At 34.5% G+C, this 24,228-nt stretch overlaps 1 protein-coding gene across 1 annotated transcript in view; it reads right to left on the bottom strand.

Moving 5' to 3' along the window:
• Positions 1-24,228, bottom strand: part of LOC136845982 (structural maintenance of chromosomes protein 5-like) — an 88,822-nt gene that overhangs the window by 58,628 nt on the left and 5,966 nt on the right. Inside the window, exons 4-7 of the mRNA XM_067116552.1 lie at positions 20,136-20,217; positions 17,227-17,356; positions 14,388-14,511; positions 12,259-12,364 (exon numbers count right to left, since the gene is read on the bottom strand). Coding sequence (XP_066972653.1) covers positions 12,259-12,364; positions 14,388-14,511; positions 17,227-17,356; positions 20,136-20,217 — 442 coding nt within the window. The remainder of the gene's footprint in view (positions 1-12,258; positions 12,365-14,387; positions 14,512-17,226; positions 17,357-20,135; positions 20,218-24,228) is intronic.

The raw sequence follows: 24,228 nt of genomic DNA on the forward strand, positions 1-24,228 counted from the left end.
GCCGGCTGTAGCGTGAAGTTAAGGAGTTGTTCTAACGAACTAGAATGATCAGTCCCGTAAGGGCTTAGATGTGTGTGAACTACACTATATAATGTCTCAAAAGGACTTAATTTTGGGTTCCGCAGGAATGAGAAATTCTCGCCACGTGCGACGTAGAATTTTTGTATGAGTCTCTGAGGACTGGGTTTGGAGAAATTCTCGCCACGTGCGACGTAGAATTTTAGGAGTCTCTGAGGACTGGAGTTTGGAGAAATTCTCGCCACGTGCGACGTAGAATTTTAGGAGTCTCTGAGGACTGGAATTTGGAGAAATTCTCGCCACGTGCGACGTAGAATTTTAGGAGTCTCTGAGGACTGGAATTTGGAGAAATTCTCGCCACGTGCGACGAGAATTTTAGGAGTCTCTGAGGACTGGAATTTGGAGAAATTCTCGCCACGTGCGACGTAGAATTTTAGGAGTCTCTGAGGACTGGAATTTGGAGAAATTCTCGCCACGTGCGACGTAGAATTTTAGGAGTCTCTGAGGACTGGAATTTGGAGGAATTCTCGCCACGTGCGAATTTGCGACGTAGAATTTTAGGAGTCACTTAGGACTTGGAATTACGATTCGTCCCTTAGGACTTAGAAATTACTAACGGAAACCCAAAGAAAAATGTATGCTGGGAAATGAATGGGAAAAAAAAAAAAAAAATGCTACACACGCGGGCATGGGCGGGGTGGGGGTGCAGGTCGTTTGGCCAACACCGGAGGTATTTTTAGATTCTGGGTGAATGAACCCGTATATTTATATACCGTCTGGGATTCGGAGAATTTCCCAGTCGTCTGAGAGGATAACAGTACAACGGCCTAGTAATTTTCCCTATAAGCGGAGTTTAAATTTCGCTTTCCTAACACCTAACTCGAATTCTAACTACACTGAGAGAATTTTCAGCAATGCAAGCTGACTTCGTCGTGTCCCACGTGGGAATTTTATTCGCGCCTAAATAACAGTTAAGCTAATTCGAAATGCGAAGTAAAATTTATCACAGAGGAATTTCTTTCGCACTATTCCTCGAAGCAAAAGAATATGGCAAAGATTTTAACACAGAGGAATTTTCGCACTATTCCTCGAAGCAAAGGATGGTTAGCACTGGTTATTTCCTAACTACCTATCCTGAAAGGCATGCATTAACGAATCTAATCGGCGGTTCTTTTCTCTCAGTGATTACATGCGTCCCTATTTCTAATTCCTAGGAACAGTCACGATTGTAAAAAGGTTTTGCTAAGATAAACACATTACTTACGTGGAATTTTCTGGATCTGTGTGCTGGTTTTACACAAAAGGTTCGTAATTGTCTCGTACCCAGCTTAGCTTTGCTAATAGCTGATCTGGCAAGTTGCAAATGCAATAAAGCAACACTAGGGGAACTGCAACTGCAAAACGAGATCTATGGCCAGGTCGCCATTTTTACGTTTTTCCGTGGTTTTAGTTTGAAATATGCTCTGTGAGACAGGTAGCAACAATTTAAGTTAATTTAGCCTTGTGATTCTGACTTTGTGGGTACGGGAAAACGTAAAAAAGAGGAAAACAAAGGAGAATTTCATATGAGCATAGGGCTCTGGTTACTGAGGGAAATATTACGTAAAACACGTGGGCACATTTAAAGTAGTGTATTTACATAAATGACATTAGTACGGGAAAGAGGAACTCAGTAGATTGAATGAAACTACGGGATTGAATGAAAATTCCAGCCACAGTCCGAGAAGCTTCCACGAAATAGGATCCCTCTGAAATGAGAGATATGCACATTATACGCCAGTAATGAAAATAGACAAAAGAATAATGAATTCGAAGCTGCACTGAGGGTGCCAAAGGAGTAATAAAGAATTAATACTGCCGATGCAAGAGGCGCACGGACATTAGACAAGGGAGATTTCTGGCTTTCTCTTTAAGAAAATATTACGAGACAAAGCGTGACTGAAATGGGGCTCTTCAGGGCACTTTACCTTAGCAGATTTTCCGAGGGCGCGTAGAAGGCGGTCCGTGGATGACTTGCGATTTCGAGGGCGAGTTTCTTCCACGTGGTGAGATGCAAGGGCTTCCGTAAAGGGGCAAGGCGATGGGGACTCCTCGAAACTCCAAGCAATGGCGTGTGGGCTCGAGGAATACGGTCGAGGGGCACGAGGAAAAGTATACTTTGGAAAGGGCCACGTGGTTAGGATGCAAGGGCATCGATGGGGCCAGGTGTTGAGGACGTCTTCACAAGTTCACTCCATATCTTCCAGCCCGTGTGTGTGCTGAGACCTCGTGGGTTTCTGCCTTTTATCCCTCCTATGGGGCAGGGGGCGTCCAACACAGATGTTTTGACTCATTGCACCTGCTGCCCGCAGGGGAGGTTTTGGCCTGTAGGAGAAACACCCAAGCCAGATTACTTTTGCCTCGAAGGAAAGATCTTTATCAAAAATGGGAGCGCCTTTTAATCTTTTAAACCCTTGTTTTTAAGTCGATAGACAGATGGTCTATCGATCGGCCGGCTGGCAGTAAATGAAAACAACAACAAACAACAAAACAAAGGGGGAGGCAATTTGCTAGCGAATTTTTGCTAATCATAATAATATATATATATATTATATATATATATATATATATATATATATATATATATAATATATATATATATATATATATATATAATATATATATTTTATATATATAATATATATAAATATATATATATATGGAAAATATATTATATATAAATATATATACATATATCCTGCAGGGCCACAATAGGAAGGATATATAAATCATATATATAGCATATATTTTAGTTCACTTATTGTCATAAATTGTTCTGTGCATTAATACAATTACTAACAGGACCTCATTGAAACTGGATGGTATCTAGCAGAGATATTTATTCAAGAAAAGTTACAAGCTTGTGACTTCTCTTGAATATATATATTTATATAGTCATGATGTGTTCCAAGTACCTGGCTATTACACAACTAATCACAGAATTCAAACTTTTACCTCACTTCAGTCAGATACCTGAACTCTCATAACAATAGAAATTACAAATGAGTACTCTAAAGGTAACAGTGATCCCTTAAAAAGCTCATCAATCATGTGAAAAATCAAACAGGTTTATCAAAGCAAGTGTGAGGTATCATCAATTAAACAAGAAATATACTAAAGTAAAAGGGCATCACTCCATCAAACAACTTTAACTGTTTCCCTGGTCTTAATTCACTTCAGGAAAACTAAAGGAACAAAACTGGTTTATCACTTTGCCTTATGCACACAATTAACCCTATTCACTGGTGGTAAACAAATATAACAGTTTTTAAAAACATTCAATACAAAAATTTATTTTTAAATTCAAAATTTATAATTAGAATTCACAAACTGAAAAGTTTTTACTTGAAAACACAAAAATTTAATTAATTCTTGAGTTAAATTATTAACAAAACTAAATCACAAAAACTTTTATTTATCAAGAAATTAAATTAATCAAGCAAAATTTAAACTATCAAGAATTACACGAGATTTAAAAAGAAAATCTTAGTAAATGAAAATTAAATCAAGTTTGCAATGTTAAATTATCAAGAAATATTTACAATGCTAAGTAAACAAATGTTAAATCACCAAAATATAGAATGTGAAAAATCAAGAGATTACAATCACAAGAACACACAAAAATACACAAAAGATATATCAGTAATAATTTCACTAAGGCAAAATTTCCCTAATATACCTTATTATACCATGGTAATAATAAGTAAAGTAAAATTCACTTTACCTTACACAACCTTGTGAAAACTCGCAAAATCACTTGAATGCAGCTGCTTTAAATTCACAAAACACACTTCTGATAGGTGCCATTACAGTTTTCCTAAATTCAGATCTCAAAAGCTAAGATTAATACCAGTGACCAAACTAACACTTCACGTTAATAATTTCTCTCTTTTGAAGAGAGAGAGAGAGAGAGAGAGAGAGAGAGAGAGAGAGAGAGAGAGAGAGAGAGAGAGAGAGAGCCAACACTAACGGTCTCTGAAATCAGAATGAACAAACTAGGATTCCAGTAGGAAATGAAACAATCAAATGACCTCATTAAGGCATTTTGGGAACGAGATACAAGAGAAAATTCTAGAAGGAAGATGACGTAATTGATCGAGACAAGTGCATTTACCCTCAAAGGTGTATGTGACTCAAACAACAAAATCATAAGGGACGCAATCAGAGCAACGTAATCTTAAACATGATGCAATTGTTGTGTGCTTCAGTGCAACACTTGTTCATATTTCTCAAAGGGTACACGTCTTTATCAGAAAATCATATGGAACACGTGTAACATTGCAAAATCATTAGTCATCTTGTATGGGACAAAGCTTTACAGATATCTTAACACGATCAAAACAGACTACAACTGGCTAATTATGATTGGCATGTTTTAAAAACAAAACAAAAAACCTGAGTTGGTTTCCTGGTAGAGCAGCTTATCTCTTGCCTGTCAACATATAATCTTTCATGATGACACTTGAAGCAAAGCAAGCCTTCACTACTACACACACGTGTTGCTGATATACTGTTACTATTAAAAATGTATTATTAACTCTAAATTATGATGTTATCTAAATCACTAACCCTCTTGAGATTTGACTTTACACTACATACGATATTTCAACAATTATTATTATTTGACACACGATAAACAGAAGAGTAAATATATCAAAACTATGGGATGATATTTACAAGGCTAATCTTGTATATGTGGATATATATATGGATATATATATATATTATATATATATATATATGATATATAGCTCATATATATAATATATATATATATTTTTTTACAAATATTACTAACATATAAATACTTTGATTGTCAGTAATAAACTGAAAGGGGAAATACGTTGTCTAAGACAGGAAAGCCGGCAGTTCAAATAATGTCCGTTGCCATTGGAGGTAGCATTTAGCCATTTTTTCCTTTATAGGAAAATTCCCATATCAGCCTTAAAAATAGGTGAAGTCCTTAGGTCCTTTTTCCTTTATTACCTGTCTCTTGGAAAAATGTTTTGAACAAAACGACTCACGCTGGGATGACTGTTTGCAACAGGCTCAGGTCAGGAAGAAGGAGAAAAATATGAAAGAGTTCTCGTCTGGAAATATATTATTTTATTAGTGAATATGGAGCAATGTCACACACAGAGAACTTATGTTGTAAATAATATATTTAATATAAGTCTAAAATAAAAATATGTTCTTTTAACCTCTTTTCTGTATTTCCAACTCTTTCTTTGTTTCATTCTCCGGCCACCATCTTTACAGCGTGTAAAAAAATATTTTTAGATTAAGCAATTATTATATTTCCAGTTATTCCAGTAAAAAACCTAGCATTTTGGGTAACCAAAATCAGTCAAGTCTCGATTTTCTTTTATGCCTAAGCGTTCAATGTTTGGAAGAACTCGTTTGAAATCTAATATTCATCTCACTATATATTCTTGTTAATTATTAACTGGCAGAATTTTGCTAATTATACTGTCTTTGAAGTTAATATGGCAGATTCGTGTATTCTTGGTCTGCAGGGCCATAAAAATTATTAAATTGAATAAAACATGATTATAATATATTAACAATATATATATATATATATATATATATATATATATATATATATACATATATATATATATATATATATATATATATATATATATATATGTACAGAGCAATGTGTGTGTGTGTGCAGGCGTAAATGTGTGTGTTTATACTATATATATATTACATGCATACAGATATATTCTTTCCTATTTATAAAAATTATTCTGCCAGACAGCTATAAGTAGAATTAATGGCGTGGCTGGAAGAGACACCATGAAGGGGTTGAACTTATGTAGGCCTATCCCAACCCCATCACCTGATTTGGGCGAACAATACCACTCCTTAGCCCCAGCATTGGATGTTTTATAGCCGTTAGGGACACGGGCGAATCCGGGCTGTAAATAGGCTATTATCCTAACTCTTAAGGACTTAACTATAAGACTTATTTTCCCCTACGACCTTTTGCTGGCTGTGTGACTGCTTTAAGATCGCCAGTGTCCTGTGCTCCAAGCCAAACAACAAAGCAGATGCGATGCCCTGCGACCATGGGCTCAAAACACTCCTTACCCAACCGCCACTGTGTCGAATGGTGGCCCTTTTGTCTCTCTGGGCTGGTGTGAAAGGCGAGACTGCAGCGGCCAAATTTCATCTAATGCAATGCAGCTCTAAGCACAGCAAAGAATCAGGTATGTCTGGAAGCACTCGGTCCTACGCCAGCTTTCTTTTTCTTCTCGTGAATTTCTCTCCATTTTCCCAATTTCTAACTTTTCATTCTCCTAAACAAAGCCCCCTTTTTTCAATCAAACCTAACAGCCAAGTTGCCCATGATTCACCCTAAGCACAAATTAAATTAATTCAGTGATCAGAATTAGATTACTCCCTCCATAGTGTTATCTGTGCTAATTAAATTTAACTGATTAATTCCCCCATTGTGCATAATTAAGTTCATGTGAGAGAAACTCATTGGGTTTTGAATGCTAACTTGGAATTCTCTTCCAGAACCTGTTATCCAGCACCTCGGGCAGTCTGTGCCATGCCTTGTGAAAAGAAAATACCTTAGATGTTTCACTGCCATCCTGCTGCATGCAAGAATCTTCTGATTAGCAGTCCAGGGCACTGGACAGTCACTCCCTTGAAGAAACAAGTTGCATTAACAACCAAATTAATTTAACCATAACAAACAGAAACGTTCATTTGCATTAACTATTTGTTTGTAAATACATTTTCAGATTCAGTATTTTGCTACACATTGTCTAATTTTATTGCACATTGTATGTGCTTGCTTGCTGCTCTGTCAGCCTTTTCATATTAATTTCCCGATTGCTTCATTTGTAAATAAATTCAGTTTAAAGTAAATAACTGGTTAATTTTCCCCCCCAACCATGGCGACCTCCAATCCTCTGTTTACTTAGATGTGATATGAAGGTAAGTCAGTTTATTCACTCCATTTATTGCTTACATTCTGCATGCACTTTGTTAATTTCAAGGCAAAGTTAATTAAAATAAACACAATTCTTCCAGATTGTTAGAATGTAACTTGGTTATTTCTATATATATATTTATTATGTTATATATATATATAAGATTATATATATATATATATATCTATTATATATATATATATATATATATATATACAGTGGACCCAGCTAGATGACCTGCAGTTCAGCAATCACAGTTTTTTTCTGTTTTGTTATAAACTCTCCAAATATATTGTAGGAAATTCACTTGTTTTCAGCCAGATTTTTTCATAGAGCAATGCTCACTAATTACTATATTTCCATTTTATTTTCATGACTAAATTAATCTTTTGTAAAAAAAATTATTTACTAATTTTCAAATATTAATATTAAAGTATACACAGTAAAATATCAAACAAAAGTTAAAGTAAAATCCATCAATATTGATTTATTATCATCGTAATATGTACCTATTGGCTAAAAGAGTTGGAAATAGGCTAATGACAAAGCTTGTAGCTCAATGCTTTGTACGTACTGTCAATAGTGTATGAGTTGTATTTTTGCTCTCTCTCTCTCTCTTACTGAGATGAGAGAGGTAATTTTTATGCATGTGTAACATGTATCTTTTTTTATATGATAAATTTTCAAATATTAATACTAATGCAAAAATAGCAAAATATCACTCATTTTTAAAGGAAAACCCCCTCAATATTGATCTATTATCATGTAATATGTACAGTATAAAAAAACAATGTTCACCCCCCCCCCTCTCTCTTACCATGACGACATGCTATGGGTTAAGAGAGTTGGAAGCAGCCAATAACAAAGCTCGTAGCTTGATGCTTTGGTTTGTACTGTAAGGTAGGTACTGATGTACAGAATCTTCAGAGGTTATCGGCTGGTGCGAGCCGCAACGTAGTTACTACTCTCTGACAAATCGAAACAGGGATTAAGTTTAGGCGTCTGTGTTTGTTCACAGACAGAAACAAACACACAATTTGATACAGAAGATTCAGTTGAACATTAAGAGTACATGATCGGAGCGCTTGCATAGCAATGCATATAGTGGTGATCATAAATGAAATGTGACAATAATGGTTACACAGAAATGCATATAAAAGTCGTATGGGAGAAGTTGTGTTTCTTCGACCATGTGCTCTTCTCGTCAGATGACTCACTGAAGGGAAAGTTCATCTTGGTTGTTGGTCTCCTGGTGGGCTACACGTAGTCAGTACAAATACTACCCCCCCCCCCCCAAGAAAGGCCCAACAGCCAAAATGCTCCAGGTTTGTGAGTCTGCTGCCTGTCCGGAAACTGACCCCTCCATGACAGTCAATGCACACCTTCAGCAGCATCCGTGTGGATCCCGCACACCTTCAGCAGCCTCCTGTGGATCCCATTGCATCGACTGTCATAGAGGGGTCAGTTTCCAGACAGGCAGCAGACTCACGAACCTGGAGCATTCCAATATAAGAACTCATGCTAAAAGCTGCAAAACATACATTGAAAATAAAGATTTTAAAATCATCGGACAGACACCCAACACTCAGGAATTACCCATTTTAGAGTCCTTATTGATCACACAACTGGTTCTCCAATTAAACACACAGTCAACAGCCACTCCCCTTTTCTTGTCTTAAGTTGTCTTTTCCTCTTTTTTTTATTTGTTAGTGTCCTTCAATTTATGTTTCTTTTACTCTGGTGGAAGGCTGGTCCAATAGTTTGTGTATTTTAATAGATCTTGTTCTTTTTTTAAATGTATAATTTTAAGTGTTAAAAATTTTCAGTTTGAGTTTTATGCTAATTATGTGTTGTTTTTATCCATTTTAGAGCCCGTGAAGATGTAATTATGATATGAGAATTACGAAACGTCGGGAAATAAATATGTGCAAAAAGAACAATTCCTAATTGTCCAACAGCATACGTGTTGCATATATTGCTAAAACATATGAATTATATATAAAACTCCATATGAATTATATATATAAAATATATATATATATATATATATATATATATATATATATATATATATATATATATATATATATATATATATGCAACAACAGCTTATGCACTCCATATGAATTATATATAAAAAAATATATATATATATAAATATATATATAAATATATATAATATATATATATATATATATATATATATATATATATATATATATATATATATATATATATATATATATATATATATATATATATATATATAATATATATATATATATAATTATATATATAACAAATATATATATATATATATATATATATATATATATATATATATATATATATATATATATATATATATATATATATATATATATATATATATATATATATAAAATATATAACAAATATATAAATATATATACATATATATAAATATATATATATATATTTATATAAATATATATATATATATATAAATATTTATATATATATACTACAAATAATATATACATATATACATAAATATATATAATATTTATATATAAATACATATATACATAAATATATATAAATAAATAAACACATATATACATATATATATATATATATATATATATATATATATATATATATATATATATATATATATATATATATATATATATATATATATATATATATATATATATATATATATATATACATACTTTGTAATACTTGATCTTGCACGATTGAGTTGCCCTTGAATTCACACACACACGAACTTTTCACTGGAACCTAACTAACGGGCATACGAACGATTTTTTCAGACACACGAAATTCTCGAGAAACCCTGCAGAAGTGGGTGTTTAATTCTTGAAGTAATTTACAAGTTTTCATGCTTTTATGTGTAAAATCTGTATGAAAAAATGCATTTCGTTCTTTTATGTGTAAAATCTGTCTGAAAAATGCATTTCATGCTTTTATGTGTAAAATCTGTATGAAAAATGCATTTCATGTTTTAATGTGCAAAATCTCTATGAAAAATGCATTTCATGCTTTCATGTGTAAAATCTATATGAAAAATGCATTTCATGCTTTCATGTGTAAAATCTATATGAAAAATGCATTTCATGCTTTCATGTGTAAAATCTGTATCAAAATTTATTATTTTTATTTTTGTACATGCATAAATATGATGCAAAGTTAATTTCAGCACATTCAGTTAGTGTACTTTTACAAGATGTGATACCCATTTGCAAAGTTACTGCACTTTTCAAAGATGATACCCCTGCAGAAACTGCTTGTTTAATGTTTGAAGTACATTTATAAGTTTTCATGCTTTTAACTGTAAAATCGATATGGAAAATTTATATTTATATTTCTGTACATAAATATCATACAAGTATTATGTACATTTGCAAAGTCTTTGTCACAAGGACTTTACATGACCTTGAGATGAGGTTGTTCAGTCGCGCTCATTTGATAAAATGAATTCGTTAATGTAATATCAGAGATGTAACTAAGAGTTGTATAAGTATCATTCTTTGAAAATTACTCTGTTCACCTCGGAGAAAAGTGCTGGTGCTATCTGTATGTGCATGTAATTACAGCACGTTTAGTTGGTGTACTTTTACAAGATATGAAACCCTTAGCTACTGCATTTTTCAAAGATGATACCCCTGTGGAAAGTGTGTTTAATTTTTAAGTTTTCGTGTTTTTAAGTGTAAAATCAGAATGGAAAATTTGTATTTATATATCTGCGCATAAATACGACACAAAAGCAGTACAGTTACTTTATTACAGTATTTCTCTCTTTCTCTCATTCGTAGTTAGCGCTCAAACATACTTTTACAACTTATTATTTCTCTGGTATGTCATTACCTGTACAGTATACAGTATAATTTTAAATTGATTGAATTTTACCTGTACTGTACTACCTTCTACTGAACATTATGTACATTTTTTCAACGTTTATGGAATTGTACTTTTGTTGACTGTGACGTTATGCCTAGTGACGCAAAGAAAACGGCTTTTACTCTAAGTGACAAAGAAAACGGCATCCCATGAATTAGGGGTAACATTAGTATACGTGACGCACCTACTGTAAATGCGCTATTATGAAACTGTGCAGTACTCAATTTTTATGTCAACCATTTACTGTATTCCTTTTTGAGGGTAATAAGCTAAATTTTAAATAAAATTACACTAACCTTTAGTTCATTTAAAAGTTAGCTTAACACTCTGGGAGCATGATTAGGGTCATATTTAGTACTTAAACTCTGGAAATAAACATTTATTAGCATTTTTAAAGACCATGCCAAACTTACTAAAATTCACCTTGCACAAGGGGCTCCGGAACCTAAACCTTTAGGTAATTTGTGTGTGTGTGTGATATATATATGTATATATATATATATATATATATATATATATATATATATATATATATATATATATATATATATATATATATATATATATATATTACATGCACTTGTACATTTGCAATGTCTTAACTTGTACTATTTCACCTGTACCTCCTATCTTCTTCTTCTTTTAATGTGCTTTTTTCCCATTTGTATGGGGTAAGCATGATGCCTTCTTTTGAAGGTCTTTGATTTGGCTTTGGGGTAGACTTTTGTAGTCTCGATCGGCTGCCCTGCCTGTCATTGCTTAGACCCCGGTAGCATATGTACAAGTATTGTACAAGTCACCAGCGCCCTTTCTCCCAGTAGCAAAGAGTTGTTGCACGGTTAGGTCGACAGTCGAGATGTGTGCGGTGTGTGATTTCTGCATAAAACTTATAAACCATGTGCGATGCCTCTACCAATGATGGTTGTGTACATGAAATAAACATAATTTAAACTATAACCTCTTCAAAGTACAGGTATAAATGCACTGCTTGTGGCTTATATATTTTGGTACATGTAAGTTTTTGTTCTGATTGTTTATATTTCAGTATTAATTTTTAATGTTATCTTTGGTTTACCTTATTAAAATTATTTATCTTGATTCCTTAACTGTTTGTTTAACTATCCTTTTTCTATATATTACAAAATTACTTTACTGTACTTTACCTAAATTAGTTGCTTGACTTCTTTTTCCTTCTTAGTGTGTATAAGTATTGGCATTTCAAAATATACTCCTTCAAACAAGCAATCATGTCGAAAGGTAGCAAAACAAAAACATGAAAAAGTTCATTTGTTTAAATTAACTTAATTCAATAGATAAGATGTAAGAAACTTCTTATACTTACTTGTCTCCTTTTTTCGTATTGATGATAAATTCTTTGTCTCTCCAACTTCTTGATTTGCTCTTCCAGTTTCTTCTTTTCTTGAACACTTTCCACTATGGCTTTCAAACTACAAATAAAGAGGTAAACTATGAACATCACATGTTCCAAATATAATAGTAATGCCCAAAAACATTCAGAATACTGTATTTAGTGCAACCATGATTCACTTTGATGATTAAAACAAAAAACTACAGAATACATTTTTCTCAACTGGGTGAACAAAGACATTTTTTTTCCATTTTCATACCATAATGGTAATGGCAAACTGAAAAACTTTACATGTATACTATACTTACATAGATTAGGTTGTGAGCATCCAAAGATACCTATGTCAAAGCTTCTGTAGCACTACCTTAATCCTTCCAATATCAACACACAGTGAACACAGACATCAAAGCAAGGGGTAGGTACCAGGTAGCCCATGGCAACATTGTTACAAAATCATTCATTTAAGCCACTCTCCTTTTTCTATCTCCCACGAGTTCTATTTCCACAGGAAACCTTCATAAGCACCTTTTATAGTCTACATCCTTTGAACTATTGCAAGCTACTTGCTTTGGACTTGGTTTGAAAAGCATCAGCATCTACATTCTACTGAGGTGCCATGTTGCCACACCATACAATGCCAGTCTTTTATTCCTTTTATGTAAAACTATGAAATGGTCCCCTTGGCAGTATAACTGACATCAATGGTCATAAAATCAAGAGGGACTCTAGTATTACTTCTAAGCATCATGCATCACTTCCTCAGGTTTTGCAAGTGAATATCCATTTCTTCATTCACTCATTTACTTCTTATGTTGTTTTCTTCTGTTTCCTCTTTTTCTTCACACTACCATCAGCTTAAATCAGATTGTCCTTTATGGGGTTAGGGGTCAATGAGTTCTCGCCACTGTTTTCACCCTTGTGCATTTGCTGCCTCTCTAAGTCTTTGATATGTGTAATTTTTCCAAGATTTCAGTAGCCTACTATTGGTCTTGATCCTGGTACTTTCATATCTACTGATTTTGGAGTATCTGCTCCTTACCCCTTCTCTTTATAAACATTCAAAGTATCTCAAACTTTGACTTCTCAGTTTATTTTCCAGTTGCTTAGCACCTCATTCTCGGCAACTTCCTAATTTATAATATGACCATACCACTGCTCATCAGCCACAAATCTTCAATATTTTGTATTCACATATCTTGAAAACTTGATACATTTCTCTTTATATTACAAGGTCTCTGCTACATATAGTATGGGGCTTATACATGAAACACACAAAGTATGGGCCTTATACATGAATCATACATTTTTGTCCTGTTTATTGTGATATTCTTGATTACATTCATCCAGGCAGTTCCCTCTATCTTACTTACTGCCCTATCAACCTGTCTCCTGGATAACAAAGTTCAACCTCTTCTAGGGCCTGCTTTCTGTCACAACTTGGTGCTGCTCTTTCTGGTCCTAATATGCTGTTCTACTACATTTTGGGCATTAAAAATCTTGCTGTTATTGAGTTAACCCTAGCATCTCTTCCACACCATGTCTTTCTTCTATTCACTTTTAAAATTACACATTGCTTCAACAAAGACAGCTGCTTAACTATTCCTTCCTACATCTTAATTTGCTTCCATACATTCTTTTCCTCTTCCAAACTTTTGCTGAGATGTTGATACCTTCCTTGCTTCAACCATACTGCATTCCCCTTCTCTAATTTTCTCATTAACTACTACATTTTCTCCAACATACCTACTTGACATAGCCACTTTCACTGCTCTACTATTCATTTTAAATCGTTACTTCTTCCTTGCATTTATTCAACAACATAACCTTCCTTGCTAATATTCAAACTCAATTTCTTTTGCTGGCCACAGCTTCTCTTCACTTTCAACAATTCACACTATCATCAGCGCACATCTGCCCATCTAACATTTTTTTTTTTATTCTGTTCCTTATCCCTCAAACTTTAACCTACATCCCAGTTCTTTCCAATCCTCAAACACTCAAAGGTGAGATGCCTTAAAACTTTGAAACCAATTTTTAACTACTTATACAAGATTTAACTACTAACAAACATACAGATAATAAAAACACAGGTAATATTTTACCGTGCATTCTGCTTTTGTAACATGTCAAGTTGATTTTTCAAATCTTGAACCATAGATTTTACGTCTTGCATCTTGGCACCACTGTTACGAAGCAAGTCATGGTGCTCAAAAAGTTTAGGATCACCTGCAATAAAAAAAAAAATTTGTTAACTAAATCTTGCTAGTCAATGGGAGGAAACATTTTACAAGTTACACAGGTGGGTTTATCTCTTTACTTAAACTATTTTTAAATGACTGACAGAGATCCATTCGCGAGCTTAGATGACACTTTATTCCAGCACTACTATGTTATCTTACGTGTAAATTTCCCACAATGGTGGGTACTGAGCCTTAATTCCAGTTTCCATCCATTGAATCTAATCTCATCACTGTGCAAGGTAGATACCAATAGTTTATGTGATTTCTAACTTTCATTAACTCAAATGTTTCGTGCAAACAAAACAGATTACTGAGCTACCACCTACTAACAATTTTCCTTCTTTTGAAGGAAGGCAGATTTTTCCTGGTTTCTTGGATACAGAAAATGGCCTCTTATGAGTAATGGGTCTGTAGAAAGATTGGTTTCAAAATACAGAATAGGATCCTTTTAACCCTTAAACGCCGAGCCTCTATTTACAAAAACGTCTCCCGTATGCTGGCGGCGTTCGGTGAGTTAGCGCCGAAGCGGAAAAAAGTTTTTTCAAAAATCACAGCACGCTTTAGTTTTTAAGATTAAGAGTTCATTTTGGCTCCTTTTTTTGTCATTGCCTGAAGTTTAGTATGCAACCATCAGAAATGAAAAAAATATCATTATCATATATAAATATTGGAATATATGACAGCGAAAAAAAAAACTCTTATATAATTGTATACAAATCACACTGTAAGCACAACGGTTAAAGATAATGAGTTAATTTTTTTAGTTGTATTGTACACTAAATTGCGATGATTTTGGTATATAACAAATTGTAAAACGATCAAAGCAACACAGAGAAAATATTATCACAAAATGATGCATGAATTTAATGTCGCGGACATAAAAAATGTTTTTTCAAAAATTCACCATAAATCGAAATATTGTGCTAGAGACGTTTGTTGAAAAATGAAGCTAATTGATTGAATATTACTAGACTGTAAGTGTTTTAGCTTACAATTGCAGTTTTTTCGACCAAGTTAACGATTCAAAGTCAATTTTTCTATTTATCATGATTTATATGAAAATATTTCAAAACTGATAAAAGCTACAACCAAGTTATTTTCTGTTGTATTGTACATGAAATTGCACACATTTTCATATATAAAACTTTATGTAACGACTAATATAAAACGGTGCAAATATTACGACAACGAGACGAAAGAATTTCTGAGATGTTCGGCCGAGTTTAAGGAAAATGTTTTTCAAAAATTCACCATAAATCGAAATATTGTGCTAGAGACTTCCAATTAATTGCAAAATGAAGGTAAACGATTGAATATTACTAGAATGTAAGAGTTTTAGCTTACAATTGCGTTTTTACCATTTCGGTCGAGTTAAAGTTGACCGAAGGTTGAAATTTTGGCAGTTATCGTGATTTATGTGAAAATATTTCAAAACTGATAAAAGCTACAACCATGAGCTATCTTCTGTTGTATTCTATATGAAATTGCGCACATTTTCATATATAAAAGTTTATGTAATGACTAATGTAAAACGATGCAAACATTACGACAACATGACGAAAGAATTTCTGAGATGTTCGCAGAGTTAACAGACGTAAGGAAAAAGTTTTTTTCAGAAATTCACCATAAATCGAAATATTGTGCTAGAGACTTCCAGTTTGTTGCAAAATGAAGGTACATGATTGAATATTACTAGAATGTAAGAGTTTTAGCTTATAATTGCGATTTTTACCATTTCGGTCGAGTTAAAATTGACCGGCTTGAAATTTTGGCAGTTACGATTTATATGAAAATATTTCAAAACTGATAAAAGCTACAACCATGAGTTATTTTCAGTTGTATTCTACATGAAATTGCGCACATTTCCATATATAAAACTTTATGTAACGACTAATATAAAACAGTGCAAACATTACGACAACGTGAAAAAGAATTTCTGGCGGACGTAAGGAAAAAGTTTTTAAAAATTCACCATAAATCGAAATATTGTGCTAGAGACTTCCAATTGGTTGCAAAATGAAGGTAAATGATTGAATATTACTAGAATGGAAGAGTTTTAGCTTACAATTGCGTTTTTTGACCATTTCGGTCGAGTCAAAGTTGACCGAAGGTTGAAATTTTGGCAGTTATCGTGATTTATATGAAAATATTTCAAAACTGATAAAAGCTACAACCATGAGTTATTTTCTGTTGTATTGTACATGAAATTGCACACATTTTCATATATAAAACTTTATGTAACGGCTAATATAGAACAGTGCAAAAATTACAACAAAATGACGAAAGAATTTCTGAAATTTTCGGCCGAGTTACAGGCGAGGCGTAAGAAAAAGTTTTTTTTTAAAAATTCATCATAAACCGAAATATTGTGCTAGAGACTTCCAATTTGTTGCAAAATGAAGGTACATGATTGAATATTACTAAAATGTAAGAGTTTTAGCTTACAATTGCGTTTTTCGACCATTTCGGTCGAGTCAAAGTTGACCGAAGGTTGAAATTTTTTGTAGTCGACGTACGGTACGTCCACTTGGCACCCAACAGACAATTTTAGTCGACGTATGATACGTCCAGTAGGCGTTTAAGGGTTAACTGGTTCATAAAATTTGCTAAATTGTTTGAACTTATTTTTGTATTAGGAACAGTTTACAGTACAGGTAAAACAATGAACGGTAATTATATGCTCAATTTCATATAAACTTACCTACAGCTTTCTCTGTGGCTTCCAATAACTGAATTGGGTTCATACGTGCAAAATTTGCTACACGATCTTGTGGTAGAAATGTGCACAAGTTGTCTATCTGTATGGCAAATTCTGCCACAGCATTGTCAATCTAAAACAAAGAGAAAAAAATTTATTACATTTCCATTACCAAGTAAACTTAATATTACCAGCAACTGAAACTAGAAACAATTACATACTACAGTATAAAAGGCATTCTCCGAAAAAAATGCCTGCTCTACCAACTACAACCTACAAAAAAATAATTAACAAGGAATCTTCAAAAACTTATTTTCATAACCTCCAAATCACTAAAATCGAAACTGGAAAACAATGCGATTGCTCCATCAGCTCTATCTCACTTATAATGATGGACTGCTCAGCTTTGGGTCAATGAAGATCACAGCAAAATATCAGCACACCCTGCAGCAACAACACTGCCAAATGTTGTCACTAATCCCAGACAAATATCTGAAAGGACCTCATCTGCCAAATTTATGCATATTAATAAACAAGGACTAAGGACAAAGATGATGGATACAATGCATTCTAGAATCATGAGACAAATGAATATACAAAAGTAGGACATATGATAGACACAACTGGGAAAGGGCCATTAAAAAGTGACCACATGCATTCTGCCTGCAATTATTCTGTATTTATCATTCTTTCATAAATGAGGCTGTAATCATGTGCTGGTGGGAATTCTTTTACTAAAAAGGACATAATACATTCAATTTGCAAACACTATTTTTTTTTTTTCCTAGAGGTATTCTTTGGGTAAGCAGTTTCTGTAGTTTTTAGGCCATTTTGCTCAGACTTTACTAAGCATTATCCACCATGAGACGAGAGCAAACTGATCTGCAATGGTGAGCCTTGCTCTTTATACACAACCAAACCACAGAGCTAATCTATTTAGCACTACAAGGGCAGGCCTAAAGAACTGACTTTTATAAAGTCTGGATTTTGTTTACTAAATTACAGCATTTCAAAAATTTCATAATTGGGCTAACTGAAATTATGGGGCTTCTGACATTTTTTCGTTTCCAAAACCTGACATTCGTTGTTGATTATATTTTGGGAGTCACATAAAATGTTGCAATTAGTGTTGCTTTACCTTCAATACATACAAGGGCTGGATCAAGTCCTATTCATGAAATATCCATGGGTAAAATGAGGGTGCCTTAATTCAAAGACGCGTCAAAATTACTCGTATGTCATTCCTTTTGGTATGATGAATTCTGCATTCCAACACTGGGCTTTAATTAATTACAATCATGTTCATTATTCCATATATTTAGCCATTTATTATTTTACTGAAGTTATATGGCTTATAGAAATATCTACATGTGACCTTGTCATAATAGTTAAAGCTTTGCCTGCTGATCAACATCTTCACTTGTCAATAAACAATCTCTGATCAAAACCTTTTGCAGGGGATGTTTACAGAAAATTTTGTTCATTGCTTGTATGGCTCTGTTAGTAGCAAATAATTGCAAAATTTTTGTATGATCTAATTCCATTTAGTTGGGAATTATCTACTTTTATTTTAGTACCTACTAAACTACCAGTGTTTCCTTTGATGGCTACAAAAATACAGAAGAAAATACAAATTCGGCCACATTTTACTTAATTTTTCTGCATATCACAAACAATTGTACCAAATTCTAATTTTCACATTTTGTGACATATTGTAACATACTTTACAATAATAAAAGTAGGTAAATCAAAATATTAATATATAGATAAACATAAATAAATGACAGGCAATTTCTTCCTCCGCATCCAGCTATTATAGGACCCTACTGCCATGCATGTCTTTTAATTAGCCAATACTTGAAAAATCTATCTATTTTTTGGAACAGCATTATCAACTGAAATAATCTTATGTTTAATTTGCTCATGTATCCTTAAAGGGTACCTTTTCACAAACAGAAAAACACGTATGTGTATGGTAATGTTTTCCTACTGCTCATCCCCATCCACTCTGGTTAATTTACAAAGAGTTCGTGGCAAAGATGTGTTGTGTCTTGCATCACCAATCTGCTGTGGGCTACTATTTTTTTTTTTTTTCATCATAATGGATTCAAAACAGAAGAGCAAAATTATGGGAGAAAAGTTTCTAAAACTACATGAACTACAAGAAATTATAAGTAGGTAAAAAGAAAAAGCACAAGTGACAAGTGTTTCAACTGAAGCGATGCAAAGTACCTCAGAAATTGCAACTAGCCAAGAAAATCCGAGTTCTGGGTAAGTTTTGACTCATATGGGAAGGACATGTAACTCCACCTGCATGACTGTTTTGTGCCTCTCCAGTGTCTGAATGGAAAACATCTAAGAATATGAACACCAAACCTTCTAAAATGATAGCATATAATTTCTTTATATTAAAATAAAGTATTTTGAATTTTATCACCCATCCTTATCATCTGATAAAATTTCATTTGTTTTGTCATACTGTCCAAGACTGATGAAAAAGAAATTTGCTCTCAAGTGATGTAATAAGGATATTATTCTCTAACAAACACCGTGAAAAAATTCAAGAAGAATGATACCTATGATGAAAACGAGCATATAAAATCACAACACTATGGGGTAAGGTTACAGATGTGTTTGAAATACAAATGCACATACAATGACCAAATTTGCCATGAAGGGTGCTGTGGAGTCTGGTTCACAATGAAATTGGTGACAAGGGGAAAAACTACTTCCGTGCAGCGTCTGGAGATTGCAATGACACACAGACTACTGTAAGGTAATGGGGTTTGTGATGAAATAAAAATGGAATATATATCACCATACTTAACAGCATAAATTATTAACAAGCTATGAAACATCATATATCTTCCATCTTCAATACCAATGCTTAAAATTTTATAAAATTACTGTACCTCTTTCTTTGAAACTGATTTCCCTTGCAAGTACCAGCGAAACATCTGGCTACCAAATTCACGCCTTATGACAACATTAGCCCTGAAAAAGGCAAACACTCAACAGAAGTAATGAAGACATAGTAACCAAAAAAATTTAACTATCAAAAAAATTCATCTGTTGTGCAAACATTCCTGTAATAAAGATAGACCATTCTTTACACTGCCATATTGCAATAATAGGCCTACCCTGAAATAAGATCATTGATATACTGGTTAACAAGAGCAACTAGGCTGGATGCAAGGGTCCTTCCACTTCAAGAACTCGCTCTTTGGTCTGTCCAAAAAAGATGCAACTCCAGAAGAAAGAAGTTCAAAGAACTCAAAATTGGAGGTTTCTGTTTTCCAGCCACCAAGCAAGATTCTTCCTCAAGGGCAAGAGGGGTGAGGCAGGGTCACTTGAGGCACAAGTTCTTCTAAGGATAACAGGTGAGCAACAATGACCTTCCAAAACTGAGCTGGTTGCTCCTGTCATGAAAAGAACTGCATTGTAACCTTCCTCAGCTTGCTAGCACTAGAACCAAGCAGAGAAACTTTTACTGCTGCCACGTCTATCACCATGCTCAAGTACTTTGCCTGCTGTTTGGACATGGGATCAGACTGCTCAGTTTATCATAATCTACAGATCATGATAAACGTTTTTCTAGAGTACAGACACGACCCTCCTTACGAGCACTCAACTTACAAACGTTCAAAGATACAAAACAAATGGGATCGCAAATTACAATTGTGTTCAGAGCACTCCCTTTTGCCATCCGTAAGTTCAAATTTTGTTTTGTGTGCCTATTCTGTACATACAGTACTGCATGTACAGTGTACTGTGTTTCAGGATGAAATAACATACAGTATTGTATTGATTTTATATCATACTGTACTTAAATAGACATGAAAAGTACAGTAACCAACTCACAAACAATTCAACATACAAACAGCTGTCCACAACGTAACTTGCTTGTAAGTAGGGTGGTGTCAATTGTATATCTGAGGATGCCAGAGCCACCCAGTCATGAAGATAATGCTGATGACATATCCTGTTTGATACAGACGAAGTTGACACCAGGGTGACCACTTGTGTGAACAACTGAAGGGTTACTGCAAATCTAAAGCACAGGCATTGAATTGGTACACAAGTCTCTCTGCAGGTAATCAGAGGTACTTCCTAGAGGACTGATAGATGACTATCTGAAAATATGCATCCTACAAACCCACAGACGTCATGCTTTCTGATGAAATCTAACACAAATGAGTTGTTTCCAACTTGAACTAAATCTGCAGCACACACTCATTAAAGAGAATCTTCAATGAAAGGTCTCCAAACCCTTGCTGACTTTTCTACTAACGAAAAGCCAACTAAAAAGCCCTGAAACAGGTTGACTATAACTTCCTGAACATTCTTTTCCTAAATAATCCTAAAATCTGGAGCTTCTGGGTGATCCTGGAGGGTGGTCCTTAAAGAGCAATTTCCAACTGCTCTGAAGGACACAGACTACCCAGTGCTCTGGCCCCTGATGCTCCCACATCCCCCAGAGGCATGACTAGAATTTCCATGCTTGCAGCAGCTTGGGAAGGGGACAGCCTACCTCAAAGTTGCCCATCCTTCTTCCTCTTGCTTACCCTTTGAGCTAAAGCAAGTGGGGGGAGGGGCAGCAATAGGGCTGGGCTGACTCCTGGCTCTTTCACCACGATGATACTGTATGTGGGTTCCCTGTCAGTGTTTCCATGAGGCCTGAGCCTTCCTGATAATGGACAAAAAATTCCTCAAAATTTTGGATGCAGTGCGACTAAAGAAGAAACCAAGACCAATCTGTTCCACCGAAGGGGGCTACTCTCAGCCTAAACTTGTCAGGAGAAAAGCATAGACAGAAGATTATCTTTCCTCAGGACAAAATACAAAGGTTGGAACTCAGTCCTCTCATCTACTCCTTGGCTGAGAGAAAGGTATACACCTTTTTTGTCAGCAATTCTTCTGGGGGAAGGTTGTATGTCAGTTCACAGACTGACCAGTTAACCAGGAGGAGGAATAGTTTGCATCCTCTAACACACAGAACTTCCTTTGGCTAACAATGAACCTTCTGATTTCCTGATCAAAATATTGAACTTATGACTGGCATTCTACCCTCCACACAATTTTTCAGGTTTTAGAACTTTGGATAAAGGACTGTAAGCCTGTATGCTAAAAACTTTTATCCTGAATAAGCCCTACTGGAATGGAGGGGGGGGCTGTATAATATACCTGTGTATAATATATGCTGTCAAATATGGTAATTGGTCTGCATGTGGGTAATAAAATGCATACTTAACCGGTGTTTACATCCATCATTAAACTTTTTATTCATTTTTTATTTTGAAGCTCATAACACATTATTTTATTAGCTGTCATAGTATTTCGTGTGTTAAAAGCTTATTAATAATGACTTGGATGCATGATGGTAGCCTAAAGTTTTCACAAATAACATAGCCTTGCCTCTGTGTTGCAATACACATTTGACAAACACACATTCTGTTTTGTACTTTCCTTGTGACTTAATGCCAAGAAATTTGGCTAAAGAGTAGCTTTCAGAAAGGTGAAAGATACATTAGTATATGTCATCACATATAATTCCAATAATTGTACAAAATTGTGTTCAAGTTAGATCAATATTACACTGAGTCTTCATTTTAGTGGGTCAAGATGTCTCATGTTCCGCCCACATTCTATTTTATTAAGCACACTTTCCGGTTTGATTTCCTTCAGGTTAGGATCCTCATCTCTGACATCCTCCAGAATCTGCAGCCATTTCCAAATAAACCTCTCCGTTAACATACTGATCCCTGGTTAAACTCAAGTTCCACAACCCGTATACAGTACTATTAAATTTATCAAAAACACCACAAATACTAAAAAAAAAAGCACACCTGAATAACATTTCACAATCAATGGTAATTATACATGGTAAATTGCCATAAAAAACTGATGAAATGTGACAAAATGAAATTAAGCGTACTGATACTTCTGCTGGGAACCAAAGCCATACAGTGAATTTGGCCTGCCAAGTGACATGAGGGATGCCCAGTGTAAAACAACCACTTTACTTAAGTACAAAATTAGCATTGCAATATATTTGTCTACAGGCAATCCCCAGTTATCGGCGGGGTTCCGTTCCTGATGGCGTGACAGTAACCGAAAATCGGCTATAATAGCACTGATCCCTGGTTATCGGCGTCAATAACCAGTGATCAGCGCCACTGATAAGAGGCGATCAGCACCGATAACCAGTCATCAGCAACGAAAATCTGTTTATCATCTGAGAAAGGAGAAAACTCGCATGCTCCTGATCCTGTTAACGTTGGCGAAGAAAGGGTTAAAGAAAAAGTCTGCAAAGCTGCTGAAACAATGAATGATCCACCAAGACACATACCCCAAGATGCCATTGCTGGTCTACCAAACAAACTTGCAGCAAAGATTGGATCAGAAGCAAAATTGAAACATACCATATCTAGGAGGCGAAGAGCTATGGGGAACTACCGTCTACCCCCTCAATCAGCTGAACCCATCGTTATCCTGGAATCCCTGAAGTCTACTTTCAAGGGCAATATTGCTTCAAGAAATGCAATAACACATGCATTCCCATGCCCAAGCATAGTAGGATGTTTCGTCCATTTAGAAGAGTGTGTATGGAGAAAGATTACCAATGTGGGACTAAGAGAAAAATATGTTATCAAAGAAAATGTTCGAACGTTAATCAAAACGATGACATGCACAGCATTTCTCCCTACAGATGATGTCGTAACAGAGTTTCAAGCCATACATTTTTTGGAAAATTATGATGAAGTTCTTGACATTATTTTCGATTATTTCAAAGATAATTATATTAGCTGTCCAATGGCAAACAACCATAGAAGAGGACCTATATTTTTGTCTAATGTGGAACGTTTTCAGCAGGTTTCCGTTGGATCTCCCACGAAAAAATAAGGTTGTAGAGGGGTGGCACACTGCGTTCCAAGGGAGTCTATCTTGTAGTCACCCAAAAGTTTGGCTCTTAATAATTAAGAGGCTTTAAGAAAGGAAGAGATC

Source organism: Macrobrachium rosenbergii, chromosome 14, assembly GCF_040412425.1.
Source record: "Macrobrachium rosenbergii isolate ZJJX-2024 chromosome 14, ASM4041242v1, whole genome shotgun sequence".
In the NCBI taxonomy this organism is placed as follows: Eukaryota; Metazoa; Arthropoda; class Malacostraca; order Decapoda; family Palaemonidae; genus Macrobrachium; species Macrobrachium rosenbergii.